Source organism: Trachemys scripta, chromosome 10 (assembly GCF_013100865.1).
Source record: "Trachemys scripta elegans isolate TJP31775 chromosome 10, CAS_Tse_1.0, whole genome shotgun sequence".
Lineage (NCBI taxonomy): Eukaryota > Metazoa > Chordata > Testudines > Emydidae > Trachemys > Trachemys scripta.
The window spans coordinates 32,963,682-32,979,014 of record NC_048307.1 but is presented as its reverse complement, the minus strand read 5'-3'; the positions used below and the strand labels follow the sequence as shown (position 1 = coordinate 32,979,014).

The 15,333-nt window shown below is 47.9% G+C and overlaps 1 protein-coding gene across 1 annotated transcript in view; it reads right to left on the bottom strand.

Moving 5' to 3' along the window:
* Positions 1–15,333, bottom strand: part of TRAP1 (TNF receptor associated protein 1) — a 65,625-nt gene that overhangs the window by 17,422 nt on the left and 32,870 nt on the right. Inside the window, exons 5-11 of the mRNA XM_034782784.1 lie at positions 11,213–11,284; positions 10,148–10,308; positions 8,478–8,587; positions 6,158–6,231; positions 3,819–3,974; positions 3,212–3,332; positions 2,919–2,988 (exon numbers count right to left, since the gene is read on the bottom strand). Coding sequence (XP_034638675.1) covers positions 2,919–2,988; positions 3,212–3,332; positions 3,819–3,974; positions 6,158–6,231; positions 8,478–8,587; positions 10,148–10,308; positions 11,213–11,284 — 764 coding nt within the window. The remainder of the gene's footprint in view (positions 1–2,918; positions 2,989–3,211; positions 3,333–3,818; positions 3,975–6,157; positions 6,232–8,477; positions 8,588–10,147; positions 10,309–11,212; positions 11,285–15,333) is intronic.

The following is a 15,333-nucleotide window of genomic DNA, read 5'->3' as shown; positions in this document are numbered from 1 at the left end:
GGTGTCTTCACTGTAGTGAGTCAACTGCTGGCACTCACCCGTTGACTCTGCCTGTGCCTCTCGTGGCGGTGGAGTACCGGAGTCGACGGGAGAGCGCTCGGGAGTCGATTTATCGCGTCTAGACTAGATGCAATAAATTGATCCCTGCTGGATCGATCGCTGCCCACCAATCCGGCGGGTAGTATAGACATACCTTAATGCGGCCTGTAATGGCATCTTTGCCAAGAGCTGACCTCCATTTATGATGGCCTTAAATTATTGATGGTGAAATATTCAATAAAGGTATTAAATGTACTGTAACGCAGGTAGTCATGGTTTGACATGAGCTCCTGGTGATTCACTATCCTGAATTATAATGTCACAAAATCTAATTTGTGACTGAAAAGATCAAGATGCTTCTGCTTCTTGTTACATGGGATAGCCTCGGTGTTGTGCTCCTTCATTAACTGCATCTACAAACAAGGAATTCAGTGTTGGATGTGAAAATAAAAACTCTGAACCCTTGGATGGGATGTAGTACTGTTTGTTGGCCTATTTGCACGTAGGGGGTGCCAGGGCAGGAGTCTGACAGATCATCTTGGCTGGCTGTAGAAGGGCCTCATTAATTGGAAGTGCCACATATGTCACAGCTGAGGTATGTAAAAGGTCCAAGAGTTTATTATAGGAGTCCTGGACTTCCACAAGAGGAATTTGAAGTATATCTGTGACATGCTTCATCAGCTCCTGGAATGTCGAAAGTCATCCACCATGGAAGGTAGTAGAGGCATTACAGACTCATCCGGCAATGATGAGGAAATATCTGTGTGAGTGTCACCTTGTTAGCCCTTGCCTCCTGTTCTTCAAAGGTCTCCTCTACAGCTCCAGTTGTCCTCTCACAGGGGAGGGAAAGGGCAACTCCCTTGCAGGCTGGACCAGCTCTGCAGGATGGTGCTGATCCGACAGTCCCTATATGGACAACAGGATGGGTTGAAAGGAAATTGCAGAAGTCTCCATGGCATGGGGTAGCATCGGCTCTGAGATGGGTGACGAGGTGGAGGTTGGTCCCAATCTTGTCCAAGTCTTCTGACCAGGAAGGTGGGTCTTGGAGGAGGGAATAATGATTCATCAAATGGTTTAGAATCTCCTGATGGAGAGAAAGCGGATTCCGGTTCCAACAGCAGTACCAATGAAGCTGCTGGAGGGAAGTCATAGTCTGAAAATGGAATGAGATACAGACTCCTCCCAAAGGCTGGCGTCCCTCATGGAGTTATAACCTTTCTGAAAAGGGAGGGACCCAAAGGAGAGGGAGTCTGGGTATGGGGCAGCGAAGATGTCCGCAAGAGGAGCCTAGGTCTTGGCTCTTCCCAGAGCTAGATGGGTCCAGTCCACCAGAGCTGCAGCAGAGACAGTCAGTGCCACAGACACTGAAGACAAAGACTGCACCATGGGTAACTGATGCTCTCAATGATAGGTCTTCGTCAGTGCTGGTGGATCCTGGGATTTCTGTTTGGGAGGTACCAGAGGCACTAGTGCCAACAAACTTGTGTGGGCTTTCTTGTCATGCTTCTGAGACTTGGGACATCCTAGGTTCTCTTCAGCTAAGCTTATAGACTTGTTGGGTTTAGGCAGGGCTGAATCCAACTTCTTCGAGTCTTAGCCTCAAACTTATGAGAATGCTCTCTGCTCTCCTGACAAGATTCCGCTGAGGGATCTGTGGGGGTCGACTCCTTCGCTCCCAAGTTGGACCTCATGGCGGGAGACACACTCCTTGTTGAGTCAGGCCAGTGTACAGTGTAGGGAGGGAAGTCCCCTGGCCAGGGTCCGATTGCGGCATCATACCCTTTTCCATTAGGTGGATCTGAAGGCGAAGTTCCCACCCTTCCTGAGTACGGCTGGAGAACAAGCAGCAGATACTACAACTTGCTGCAATGAGGGCTTCCCTGAGAGCACAAGCAGCATTGGTGGCCATCGCTAACCAAGAGGGTTTGCGGGAAGAAAGCACAAATTTTGAAGCCTGGAGTACTGGGCATAGTCCAGTACCGAAACAGGGTACAGAATGAGGGGAGAAAGAGGAGTGGCTTTCCAGGCCAGGAAGATTAATTACAAAACACTATAACTATCCGATAAAAACCCGAAAACACTAGAATGATAAAAACTCTTTACAGATAGCTTAATATATTCACAGAGAAAGGAGAAAGCCAAAGTTTTGGACACTGGAGGTTCTGACACAGACAATGAGGCAGTGAGAAGGAACTGAAGAGGTGGTCAGTCTGCACCGTCCTTTAACTGCTCAGTCAGGGGCATGAGGTGAACCAGGGTGCATGTGCGGACCAACAGACACTGCTTGCAAAATTCTCCATCTCTGGGCACATGCATACCCCATAATGGAATACACATGGAGACCACTCGAAAAACTGGAGCTCTTCACAATGTATGTCCCTGTGAGTGTTCCATTACCTGCTTTCCTTCCACTCTGCCTCAGTTCCCCTTGTGGGACTTTGTGGTAGAGAAGGAACTGAGGGTGGTTTGTCTGCACAGCCCTATATGTCCTCGGTGCGGGGCACAAAGATGAGCGGGACGCATGCATGGGCTGAACAGGCACTGCTACCAAAAACTTGGCTCAAAGGCGCAGGCACACCAGAAGTGGAGTGCTCACAGGGACGCTACTCAAAGAAGAAGCTGGATGGTGCAGAGCAAGTTAACACTCAGTCTACCATGTCTGGTTAAGAAACACCTCATGGATGAAAGAGTTTGGAGCTTCTCAGGCTACACGGTATCAGATTATACACAGAAACTCTTGTTAATGGGAACTGCATGGCTCACCTGCCAGGTCTTGATCTGAACTGACATCCTATAGCTTATCACCACCCACCCAGAGACAGGTTAGCACTCATGAACTCACCACAATCCCCTGGGAACCAGCCCCTCTGTCTGCTCACCTGATGAGGGTGCTCTCCTGCAGCAGCTCCCTGCTGAGGTTCAGGGGAATGTCCTCACTATCGACAACACCTAGAACAAACAGTGGCAATGAAGTGACTCAAGACTAAGATACAACTGGACTCAGAGGACTCAGCCCTTTGCTAACTCCTCCCTCCCCACAAATCTCCGGCAGATGTCTCACGTCACCATCCTGGATGCCTTCAGAAATCTACCTCCACCTCCCTAAGTGACACTCAAGGAAGTTGCTGCCGCAGCCCGTTGCACTCTCCTGCTCGCTCCCTAGCCAGCCTACCTCTGAGGAAACGCAGCCACTTTGGCAGGATGTCAGTGGCTTTGGTTTGGATGAGGATTTTGCGGCTGTAGAGGGCAACACTGGAGCCCAGCTCCCTGCTGACGTCAAACATGGATGGTTTCTGCAGAAGCAAGAGGGGAAGAGGTTACACCATCAAAACCCATGGGGCATTGCTTGTGGCCCCAAGTGGGGCTCATATGAAAGCCCCACACTCTGCTGATGTTCACTATGGGTTTCACAGGTCTGAGGTAATCAGAGCAAATCACATTTTTATCCTCCCAACCAGAACGGAACTACAGGAGCATGTGAATCTTGCTCTGTGAGGGTTTCTCCCACCTGAGCCAGATTCTGCTCATGACAAATAGACACAGTTCAATGCACCCCAATTATCCTGTGGCAACCTACCCCCTTTGGAGAGATGCTTCCATTTCTTTTAGGCACTGGGAATTCCCTTTTGGCTACTCCAAAAGCAATTCTGCAGTGCTGGGCACATAAGGTTGCAGCTGTTCAAGTTGGAAAGGATTTCTATTCTGTGATGATCTCACCCATCTGATCCTTCCTTTCACTGAGGATTTCCCACATCCCCAAGAGAATGCCAGAGTCTCACCATCTCAGGCACATAAAAGATACTGCGGATATTGAGGGGGGCGTCTGTCTTGTAGTGCAGGGTGTAGCGAGGCTTGTCGTAAGCCTGGGCTATGAAGCGGTAGAACTCCTCGTGCTGCCATTCACCAATCTCCTTGGAGTCCATCATCCAGAGTGCCTGTGGGGGAGGAGGGAGGCTTAAAATCCCCACCCGTCTGGTAACACTCACACACACACACCCCACAGCCACACACTAAGACTCATTTGCTTTTAATTCTGCCCCTCCCTAGCACGTCCAATTGTCAACAGCTTCCGTTGTTTTGGACAGGGCCTGGAGCTGGGCATCACTATTACTAATTCTGGTCTGGTCTTTCAAAGCCAACACACTGCCATACCCCGCGCAGCTCAGGGAAAGCCTAGGGATTCCCTCCGTACAAAGACTGGCTTGCTCCCTGCAGCCAGACCCTTTCCCCCTCTCCTCCCAAGGATTCCCCAGTGATTGCACAGGGAAGCCTGTATCCAGAAAGTGTCTTGACAAAGTATGTTGGGCTGGTTTTATTCCTGAAATTCTGATGTCATCTCCCTCTCAGAAGAATCTGTGTTGATCCAGCACCTTACCTCCTCAAAGAGCTTTACAAACATCATGATTCTTGGTCTTAGTATAGCACCATGCTTGTGATCAGTAAAGATGTGGGGGGATCCTGCCCATATAATTTGTGTTTGGACCCAATGTAGAGGTCTCAGGTTTGCTGCTGGGCTAGGTTTACATTCTTACATAGATTTTTTGCTCCTGGTGTCATCTTCAAGCGCTGATCAGTAGCAGAGGTAGAGGCCCCCAAGTCATACCTCCTGCCTTTTAATAGCAAGCCCAATAGGCCCACTGTTTTTGCAGCTCAGGCAATCTGCTGAGCAAGCTTCCTTTTTTAAAATGGTCATTCCCAAACAGCCCCTTAATAAGACCAGAAGTTACAAAGGTGTTGGAGGGTTTCCAGGATCGAAGGTGTAACTGGGATTCAGTGGGGAGTTCAGATGCTTTACAGCACCTGTTGTTAGGACCAGAGTTTTCTGTGGCTCCCCAGAGTTCAGACCACTGTCCTTTAAAAAGCCAGCAGGTCCTTCACTTGTGCCCAAACAGCATATCATACTTAAGGCTAAGATTTTTTCACAGTTATTTTTAGTAAAAGTCATGAACAGGTCACAGGCAATAAACAAAAATTCCTGTGACTTGTCCATTACTTTACTAAAAAACAACCGGGGGCAGGGCTAGATAGAGGGGAGGAATGGAGTCCCATGGGGGGGAAGGGGGAAGAGAGACTGACAGGCCAAGCCCCCCGCCATGGGAGGGGGCACAGCCCCAACTCCGGTGGTCGCAGAGGGGGTCACAGCCACGGGGGGGCAGGGGAGTCATAGCCCTTGCTCCAGAGCTGGCCCAGCTGCAGGACAGGGGCGCGTGGCACGACTGCAGCCCCCGCCGAGCCTCGGCCGCAGTGGGAGGGGGCATACGACCCTGGGAAGCCACAAGGGGGGTGCACAGCCCCAGCTGCAGCCTCCGGCGAAAGCCGTGGGACTGAGGCGCACGCTCCCAAGCCAGGAACTCCGTGGGCTGTGCACTAAGTGCCCCTCCATCAAGTCTCTGTCAAACCTTCACAAGAGCCGAGATTGAAGCTCTCCTCTCTGCTACCAAAGCAGGAAAAGCAGCTGGCATTGGCGGCATCCTTTCAGATTTCCTTAACTATCTTGGGCCAAGAGGGTGCAATTGGATGGCAGCACTATTGATGGAAGTCATCACCACCAGCAAACTCCCAACAAATTGGAGACGATCAGAAGTCATTGCCATTTCATAACCTGGAAAGCTGCCCAATGACCTCCACAGCTACTGTCCTATCTCTCCTCTGTACAAGATACAAATTACTGGAGTGGACGATGCTGGCGAGGCTGACCCCCATCCTGGAGACCACAATCCCCCAGAACAGGCATTTTTCAACGCAGGTAAAGCTGCTGTGACCAAGTGCTTGCACTGTCTACACATACTCAAGCCAGCTTCCAGCAGACACTTTTATCGACTTGTCATCAGCCTCTGACCCTGTCAGGCACAAGAGCGTACGGCTGAAGCTATCCAACCAGCTTCACCGCAACCAGACATTTCAACTCACTAGGTCAATGGTTTTTGAAAGAACGTTCATCTTGAATAACTCCTCATCTGAGAAAGGCTCTGTGATCCCCTGCCCTGGACAATTGCCACCACCTCACCCATTCACAGTCCTTGGTCCTTTTTGGACCCATTTGCTCATTTCCTGAGCCCACTGCAGGGTTACAAGTTTCCCTCTCAATCACTGCCCTGCCCATGGCTCTCAATCTAACCTGTAGTGTGTTGAGGCGTCTCCCGTTGAGGAAGAGGGGAAAGCTGATGAAGTTGCTGTATTTTGTCACCACCTCTGGAACAGAGAGAAACATTTTCAACAAAAAAAAAAACAGAACACGGGTTTTATCAGTTTCAACCACCAGATCGTTGTGACCAAGGTGAGCTATGGGAACCGGTCATATCAGCACAGATTAGCCCCTTTGAAGTGTCCCTGCTATCCACTGCAGCCTGCTCCTGCCCCCCACAGCATTTTACCACAGCCCATCAGGTAATCAGAAAAAAATCCATGGACTGGAGGAGCTCAGAAAAGAGCAAAACAGAACGTTAGAGGTCTAGAGAGATTGAATGTTTAGCTTAGCAAAGGGATGGTGACTGGAGGTAGTGGTGGTGAGACCAGTCTACAAACATCTGAACTGCGTGAATACCAAAGTGAGAGAGGAGTATTTAATGTAGCATCTGAGGTACAAGTAGGAGTAATGGGGCAGAGGGAAGGGAACGTTTTGGCTGAATATCAGTGAGAAACAACAAACTCTAGAACCCTCCCTCGAGCGAAGGGGTGGATTGGTCAGGGCATATAAAACTAGACTCAGCAAAATGCTAGAAAAAACCTCTAGCAAATAATCCTGCACTGACCCCAGGGAGAGGAGGGGATGACGTTAAGGGACTCTTTTCTCTTACTTTTACGGTTACAACTTCGGTATGGCACAGCCGATTCTGTAGTGACCATATACTTAACACTTCTCAACACAGGATCTCAAAACATTATGGGGCGAGGAGAACATAGGAACACCCACAGTTAAAGGGTGGAGGTTCAAGTGTTTCCATGGTTACCCAGCTTTTACTGTGGCTCAGAACCTCCTGAATCTTTCACTTGTCAGGATGGAATTTAAGAGGGTTGGTTTCTGCCCAGAGGTAAATGAGTTTCTTTGAAAAGTTTGAGCAAAAATTATTCAGCTATTTGAGAGCCAGAGAGGGAAGGGGACACTTTCCCATTAGAAATGGAATTCTTGCTTTAAAAAACAAAACAAAACAAAACAAAAAACAACCCAGCTCTAGCACCTATGCAGTGTGAAATAGAGAGCTGGAAACTGGCAGGAATATGGTTCCTAGGGAGGAGAGGTGACTTTCAGGATCCCAGGAAAAACTGGTTTAAATTTGGTCATGTTAGAACCATTTTAAAATGCAATTCACACAAGTGCATGTGTGGTAAAATATTTTAAACAATACACCATCCACCGTGCACACAAACCAGACAGGTGGAAATAGCAGCAGGAGATCATGTAATTAGACACTGCACTGCAATGCCTATGCGAAAGAGGGCAAAGTTAAGGTTAGCAGCCTGCCATAACCTTCTCATTTGCTAACTACATTTTGAAATCTCAATGTTTCTTTTAACAGTTTTCCCCCTACCCTGTGAAAGATAAGGAATTAAGCCAGGGTTAAAAGACTAGGGGTCTAAGCTCCCAGACAAGTCTATAGAAAAAGCAGGCATGCCAATTCAATCAGATTTTCCCATTTCTTTGGGAGAAGTCAATGAGTTAAACTGGCAGCACCCTGTATATTCCTTGATTAGAACAGAGGTAGAAGGAGGTAGAGTAATAGCCTTTGGGGCTGGCAAGCTGCTCCTGGATTATACAAATAGGAGTCGCATTCTACTTTGGTGAGCACCACCTGTGGTGAGCAAAGGACAGATATTCTCTGCACACATCCCATCTGCCCAAGCTCACCCTTAGAATCTCATCATCCTCTGCCCTTCCCAGGCCCCTTCAGCAGAGGAGCTCAGAACACATTACAAACATTAGCAACCCCATTGTAATAACACCCAAATAAGAGAGAACTTCTGAGGTGTGGGATACTTCCAGCTTTCTAATACTGGCCATGGCGGTTTCCACAGCTCCAGAATAACCTGGGAGGATTAGGGTTTGCCTGGGACTGCTCAAAGGAAGAGAAAGCATGGTGGTAGAAGAGCTACAGAGGGGACAAGCCCACAGTGCCTCACACCCATCACTGCAACCCTTACACCAGTGGTTCTCAAACTTTTGTACCGGTGACCCCTTTCACATAGCAAGCCTCTGAGTACGACCCCCCTTATAAATTAAAAACAGTATCAACCGACAGGCAACTTACAAGTGTTTAAGCATCAAAGGCCGGGTGTCCAGCCAGTGCAGGAGACTAGAAGTCAGGACGCTGGGGTCTAATTTAAGCTCTGCCACCACGTCACCACCTCTCCAGGCCTCTGTGAGATGTGGACAGCAATCCTCAGGGGTAAGGGGCTACAGGAGTCCAAAGAATACCATTTCATTTCCCCACTCCACTCACCTTTGACACGGTCCTCATTCGCAAACTCTTTGCACTCCTCTTTGAGATGGATAATTATTTTGGTCCCAGGTCTGACGCCAGAGGCTTCGGCGATCTCGAACATTCCCGAGCTAGGAATAGAAACACAGCATCACATAGAAACCTTTTCCTTGGGGGATGTTCATTAACAAGGGAGAATGAAAAGAAGTACATTTCATTAACTAAGGGGACAATTTTCAAAGCACAAATGGCACTACAGCTCCCAGCTCCCACTGAAGTCAATGGAAGTTGGGCACTGTGGAATTTTACATGTTATCACCCAGATATATAATATGGTGATGCAGCCTGCGGAGACTACAGGTCCCAGCAGACAATGCTTCACAATACCAGCAGCCTCTACTGACAACAGCACTGCACACTGGGTGATGTCGTCTGCCTGGGCTAAACCTCCATGGCAGCAACTGAAATCTTCTACATTTATACAGATACTTGCAGCCCTCCAGGTTCCAGACAAGCAGACTGCATGGCTCTTTGTTGGTCCAGCACATGTGTCCCAGTCTATGATTATTTCCACTAGAGTGCAGCGACACCCTCTGATGAAAGGCTGCTGCACTGAGCTAAAGGGTCCCCTTTGCTACCAATGGTCATCTCCACTCTTTCTAGTTCAGAGCGACTGCCCCTTCTGTCTGAGGGTCAAACGATCCAGGGAGCAGCACCAATTCAAGGGTGGAAAACACACACTGTGAAAGGTGCAGGAATGGCAGGAGATCCTTCAGTGACCCTGACAGGCTACAAGCAGGAGGACTGTAACATTTAGCACAATAAAGCGAATTATTATCTGGAACACAACAGGATCTGAAGTTTCAATTGTAAAACAGTTTTCAAGGATTTATAAACTCAGCAAATATTTTCTCCCATGGGCTTTTAATAGGAGGTGGTGCTTTTCACATCTAGTGCTCTGGTCCAAATCTGGCCCAAGTCTGCAGTAGCTCAAAGCTTCTGCCATCTGATGGACATTCTGTGGCCTGTGTGAAATGAGTGGGTGATCTATATGGAAGTCCAGCTCACAGAAGATGTGTGCCCATGTTATAACCCACACCACAACAGGTTTCCTTGTTGGCATTCTCAGCAAAACGACCAGCCCATAGAGACTGGATTTCCTTCTCACCCCTTCGGTATCCCTTCAAGGCAGCACTGAGGCCCATTGGTGGGATGGAGGGGGAAGCTTGTGCTGCCTGTGCCATGTCTGCTCTGTGAGCAAACTGCAGTCGGTCTCTAGGGCTGGTCAATCTAGCACTCTTAGCAGAACTGAATTCACGTGTGGTTTTCTTGTTTAACAAGCCCATAGCAGCGAGGAGCTGACAGCTCAGGCTGCATTGAGGGGCACCACACAGCTCTCCTAATGCACCATTCTCTTGTGCTTTACAGCAGCCTTGGCTATTCAAACCTGAGCTCTGTGCAGCACAGCCAGGCTGCTGAGTTACATGCGGTGGTGGTTTTGTAATGAAGACTTTCATTTGTAACCTAAGCAGGATTTTAACCAAAGTGTCTAGCTGCAAAAGACCAGTGTCCTGCTTCACCTTGCACCTCCCTGCACAGCTTCCAGTCCCCACCCAGGTGGAGCTACAGACAATGTCACAACACTCGCTAATACATTAGCCTCCAATAATTCCAGTTTTGCAGACTCTTACCCATCTGAAGACCAATGGTAGCCAGGGCTCCCGGACTCTGCAGATTGCGAGTATACCTCCACTTTATCAGCCACCATGAAGGCAGAGTAGAAGCCCACTCCAAACTGGCCAATGATCTTACTACTGGCCTCCGCCTGGCTCTGCAGTGCATCCAGAAATGCCTGTAGGGACAACGAGTAGCAGGTATACTGGACTGCAGGTCCACTGACCCTTGGCTACAGCTGGGAGGCTGCAACCTCGCCCCAAACCCCCACAGCTGCTCTCCCCACCCTCCCTGACTCAGCCTGTTGCTATGTTTGCTCAGTGTGAGCTTGACACCCCAGAACATTCCTCTCCAGGGGGACCCCTCCCCTTCAACTGCTTTGCAGTAGTTAGCGCTCTGGGGGGCTGAGCTCACCCTCCTGGGGACAGCACAAGTGGAAGGAGCTCCAGTGACTTGCTCCTGCAGAGCAACATAGTACCGGAGGAGCAGAGACTGCAGCTCTGGAACAGGAAAGTGTTGCCTAGGGCAGTGCCTGCTGCAACGGGTGGGAGAGAGGAAAGAGAATGGGGTGTGATTGCTCAGTTGCAGGAAATGAATGGGGATCTCAGAGATGGAAAAACCCGGCAGATATATGCACCAGCAAACAGCTGTGTCCACTCCTGGCCCGCCAGTAACTGTGTTACAACTTGCGGCCCAGTCAGCACTTAGAGAACATGAAGGTAGAGAACTTGTGGATCTGGATCACGATGCCTTGGGGGAAAGAAGTTTGCTTTTACAAAGCAGCACAGCTAAGTGCACCATGACTATATAAAGAGCCTGGATCTACAGAATACAGGACACATAAGGGATCCCCAGTTAATGGGACCCTGCTCCCCCATTGAGAGAAAAATGGTTCTTTAGTGTTGTCCTGCTACCAATGACCACACAATTCAGGGGTCAGGAACGACAATGGAGCCTTGGGCGGTTTCACCTCCTAACAGGGGTCCCCTTCACGATAGGGCCTCAGGAGATGCAGGATGGAGGAGCCTCAGGGGGATGAAAATGGCCATGAGGACACAACATAAAGGAGGTATCTCTCTTACCTTCGAGCCAGATCGAGCAATGGTGCCGAGATTAGAAACAAGCTCCTCCTGGGTCATTCCAATGCCAGTATCCTGCAGGGAATACAATGATAGACCCTGATGTACCAGGCACGTGCATTTCCGCACCAGACAGGACACAGAGCATCCCAGTAAATTCCCAAAATCAGACACCACTATCATCGGGGACCTTTAGCTGATAAAATGAAAGTGGATTTTGATTCCCCTTCCTCAGGCCAGGACATGGGAATCAGGGAAATGCAGTTCTAGGGTGCAGAAATGACTACCCAGTGGCTACAAACCAGATGTTAGCAGAATGCAGGGTAGACACAAAAACGCACTAAGAAACCAACTGACCTCTATACCCTCATACCAGAATATTCTCTTCACAGCAGTGCCTACTGGCCCCGACCAAGAGGTCCTCACTGTGGTAGGTGCTATACAGACACTTAGTGAAAAACAGTCCCTGTCCCTAAAGAGATCAGACAGACAGAGTGGGAGAAAGGAAGGCGAATCCCCAAGATCCCGCAGGGAGTCTGTGACAGGTCAGTGAATTGAACCCAGATCTCCCAAGCCTCACCCAGTTCAGTACCTTGACCATAAGACCCTCCATTCTCATTGTGGGTGCTACCGTGAACCAACTCTTCTTTATTCTCCTTGTCACCTTCACTAGCCCAATGCTACCCTCTGCAAAACTCCACTGCCGAGTATGCTGGTAGTACTCTGGCATCCAGGCTGCAGAACTGGGCATGAATGTGTGTGAAAGCACTCTCATCCTGGCTTCTCCCACAGAGGCTGCCATTTGTGTTGGGTGGGCCAGGAATTGGCTATTACACTGACCGTTACCTGCCACGTAGCCCAGGCTTTGAACACTGGCCTCTGGTAGCATGAAGTTTGTTGGTCTATTGTTAGTTATTTTAATCCATTTCAGTCTGAATTTACACTCCCATTTATCACAATAAATAACTCACTCCTTACTGTCCTTGCATAACCATCTCTCAGATCCTTGGACATTAGCAATAAGAATGGGCTCTGGTTTGCTTTGATTCAGCTTTAATTTTCCCAGCTGCTCCTCTGGACAATTCTGTGGCAGCATGGCAAAAATCACAACTCAGAAATGGCCAAACCATAACATAGGGGTCCAATCCACTGCAAATACACCAGTTCTTTCTTCCTCCTTTGCAAGAGCTTCCCTGAACTTTTCCCACGTTGGGCTTCCCTTTTAAGTTGCTGATTTTGAACTCTGTTCCCTTCATACCTTCCACAGAAATGAAGCGCAAGCTAATCACATCAGAACGGTGAGAAAATGGGCTTGGTGTCACTTTTCAAACCCAAAGTTCCCACAACACAGCATCACCAGCTGCATTACAAAGGCTCAAGTGAAGTCACTCCAACAGATGTCTCTGAGTCTCTCTGATTATGCACGATGGCACATGAACTGTAACCAGAGTTAGTGTGACAGTAAAATGAGGTTTTCGTCCAAAGGAGGGGTTTGAGTCATCTACTATCACCGAGCACAAATCACTACATGCCTTGCAAAACCAGAAGCAGAATAGGGTCCGATTTCACATGCTCTGAGCACATCTTGTCTAGAGTTGGGGTGCAAGCCCCCGAATGTCAGCAGAATGCATCTGAGTGGAACTGAACAGCATGAGCAGGGATCTCACTGAAATCCAGCCCCTTTGATGTCTGCTACTTACCCCCCCAGCTATCTATTTCCTCACCACATGGGCTTCTTCTTAACTAGTAAAACAAAATGTCGTAATTAATGCCGACAATGCACAATTATTTTTTTAGATCAGTGTTTATTTCCAATGGACGATCAAAATATCATCAAGTGCATGCAAGATATTGGCTCAAGTATATGTCTTGGTTACTGGTGTGGTGCTTCCTCTGTGCCCCTTTTGACACAGAAAAGTGACACCTTTCATCTGATTAAAGATGGCAGCCCAATCAGTCACCTTAAGGATGTGAAGTGAAAGGATGGGAGGTAGGGTCTCAATAGCAGGGTTTGTTCAGCCAGAAAAAACAAACAGTCAATGGCAAAACCTCAGGAATCTGACAAGAACGTCCCTGCCCCCAGGCCAGAAAGAAAAGTTTTCAGCATCTGGTTCAGGTTTTGTTCATTCCAGACCCCCGAATAGAGCGCTGAGCTCCTCTGATCCACTCCTATTTATAGCATAGCACATCATTCCCAAATTCCTGTACCTTAAAAAAAAATTCCTGCTCTTTGAATGTAATTGGCCATTATCAAACCTCTGCCAAACGTACTGCAAAATGCTTAAGAAAAAATTCTGGAGACTGGTTTGAATGGAATGAAACAACTGCAGTGAAGACAGCTTACAGTTCAAACTGACTGCTCCAAAACAGCTCGGAACCCAGTTGCTCCAGGGAAATGGGAACGGTACTTGTACATGGCTGGCCAAGAATCCCAGCAAAATGATGTGCCATATTGCAGGAAAATACCTGGACTGTCCGAGATAAATGTAATCAGCTTACAAACTTTTCTCTTTAGTGCACAGGCTCTCTGACAGCTGCAGCGCTTCTGTCACCAGATGGCACTGCTCCCAGCCAGCAGCAAGCTCTCTAATCCAGTGGTTTCCAAACTTTTTTGATCGTGCACCCCTATCAATAAAAATTTTTGGAGCACGCACCCCCAATATATGTATATTTATTTATGTATAAATTATATACATGTACTACTATGCTAATATATTATGTACATTATAAAACATACACCAAAAATGGAAATTAAAAAAGGATGAGATAAAGATGAACTAAACAATATTTAAAAACAAATATTTTATTTTATTTTATTTTATTTATTAACAGTACAAAAAACCTTTTTGCTCTCACAAAAATATTATTATATTATAACGCAGGCTCCACTAAAACCAAAGATGGGAACTACTGGAGTTTCCATTCTCATCACCCAGCAGCTTACAATAAAGTCTGCATTTTTCAACGAATCAGCAGTGTGCATTTCTAGGAGAGTCTTAGCCAGAGGCGACTGCATGGCCACAGAAGTAAGAACATTTTAAAAATACTTTTAACCCTGTTGCATTCAACATTATTAGAGAGAGAGCAGTCACTCCATTGTTCAAATTGGGTTTATAAGAGACACTTAGCTGCAATTTCAGACCCCACTCTGAAATCCACAAGAAAAGTGATACCATCCTCAAAATTGGTAGGTTACGTTGGGTGCTAAGGTAAAATTTTTCTATACAATGAGAAGTGAATTGGACACTATTAATTGAGAGATGTGTTCTCCAGAGTTCAAGACAGCTAATGCTTTTCTGCAACTTTGTAGCAAAGATGACAAACCACAATGCAGGAAAGAAAGAGAAGTAGTTCATAGTATTCTCCTAACTCAGATCTAAAGCATAGCATCAACATTTCATTGATTGAAGGTTAATTACAGAAGTTATTAACATACAGCTCACCAGGGGTTGATTCATATCCTAAGTGGAGCTCCTGTGACATAGCCAAACAGCCTATCTGTGAGCCTTGGGCAAAGAATCTTATGGGTGTACATTAGTGTGGCTCCCCTCCTGCAGACACCAGTTCCACATTAGGACTATGTAAAAAGCTAAGGAAATTCCCCCATAAAAATATTTACAGTGACATCAAAGTTGCAGGCACATCACAGAGGTTTCAGTCTACATTATCTTTCAAGCATGTTAGGGCTTATCTATATGGGTACACTCAAGAAAATTAATCCAAATTAACAAAAGATGCGAATTTAAAGTGCATTTGTTAAATCTCATTGAACCCCCTGTGTGGACATTCTTAGGGCTAGTCTACACTACCCGCCCGGATTGGCGGGTAGAAATCGATCTCTCGGGGATTGATTTATCGCGTCTCATCTAGACGGATAAATCGATCCCCGAATCAACGCACTTACTCCCACCTCGTCAGGAGGAGTAAGTAGGGTTACCATACGTCCGGATTTTCCCGGACATGTCCGGCTTTTGGGGGCTCAAATCCCCGTCCGGGGGGAAATCCCCAAAAGCCGGGCATGTCTGGGAAAATCGGGAGGGAGGGAGGGCTCGGCCGGGGCCTCTTTGGCCGGGGCCGGTGCGGGGCCGGGGTCGCGGGGCCGGGGGCATGGTGCCGGGCCGGGC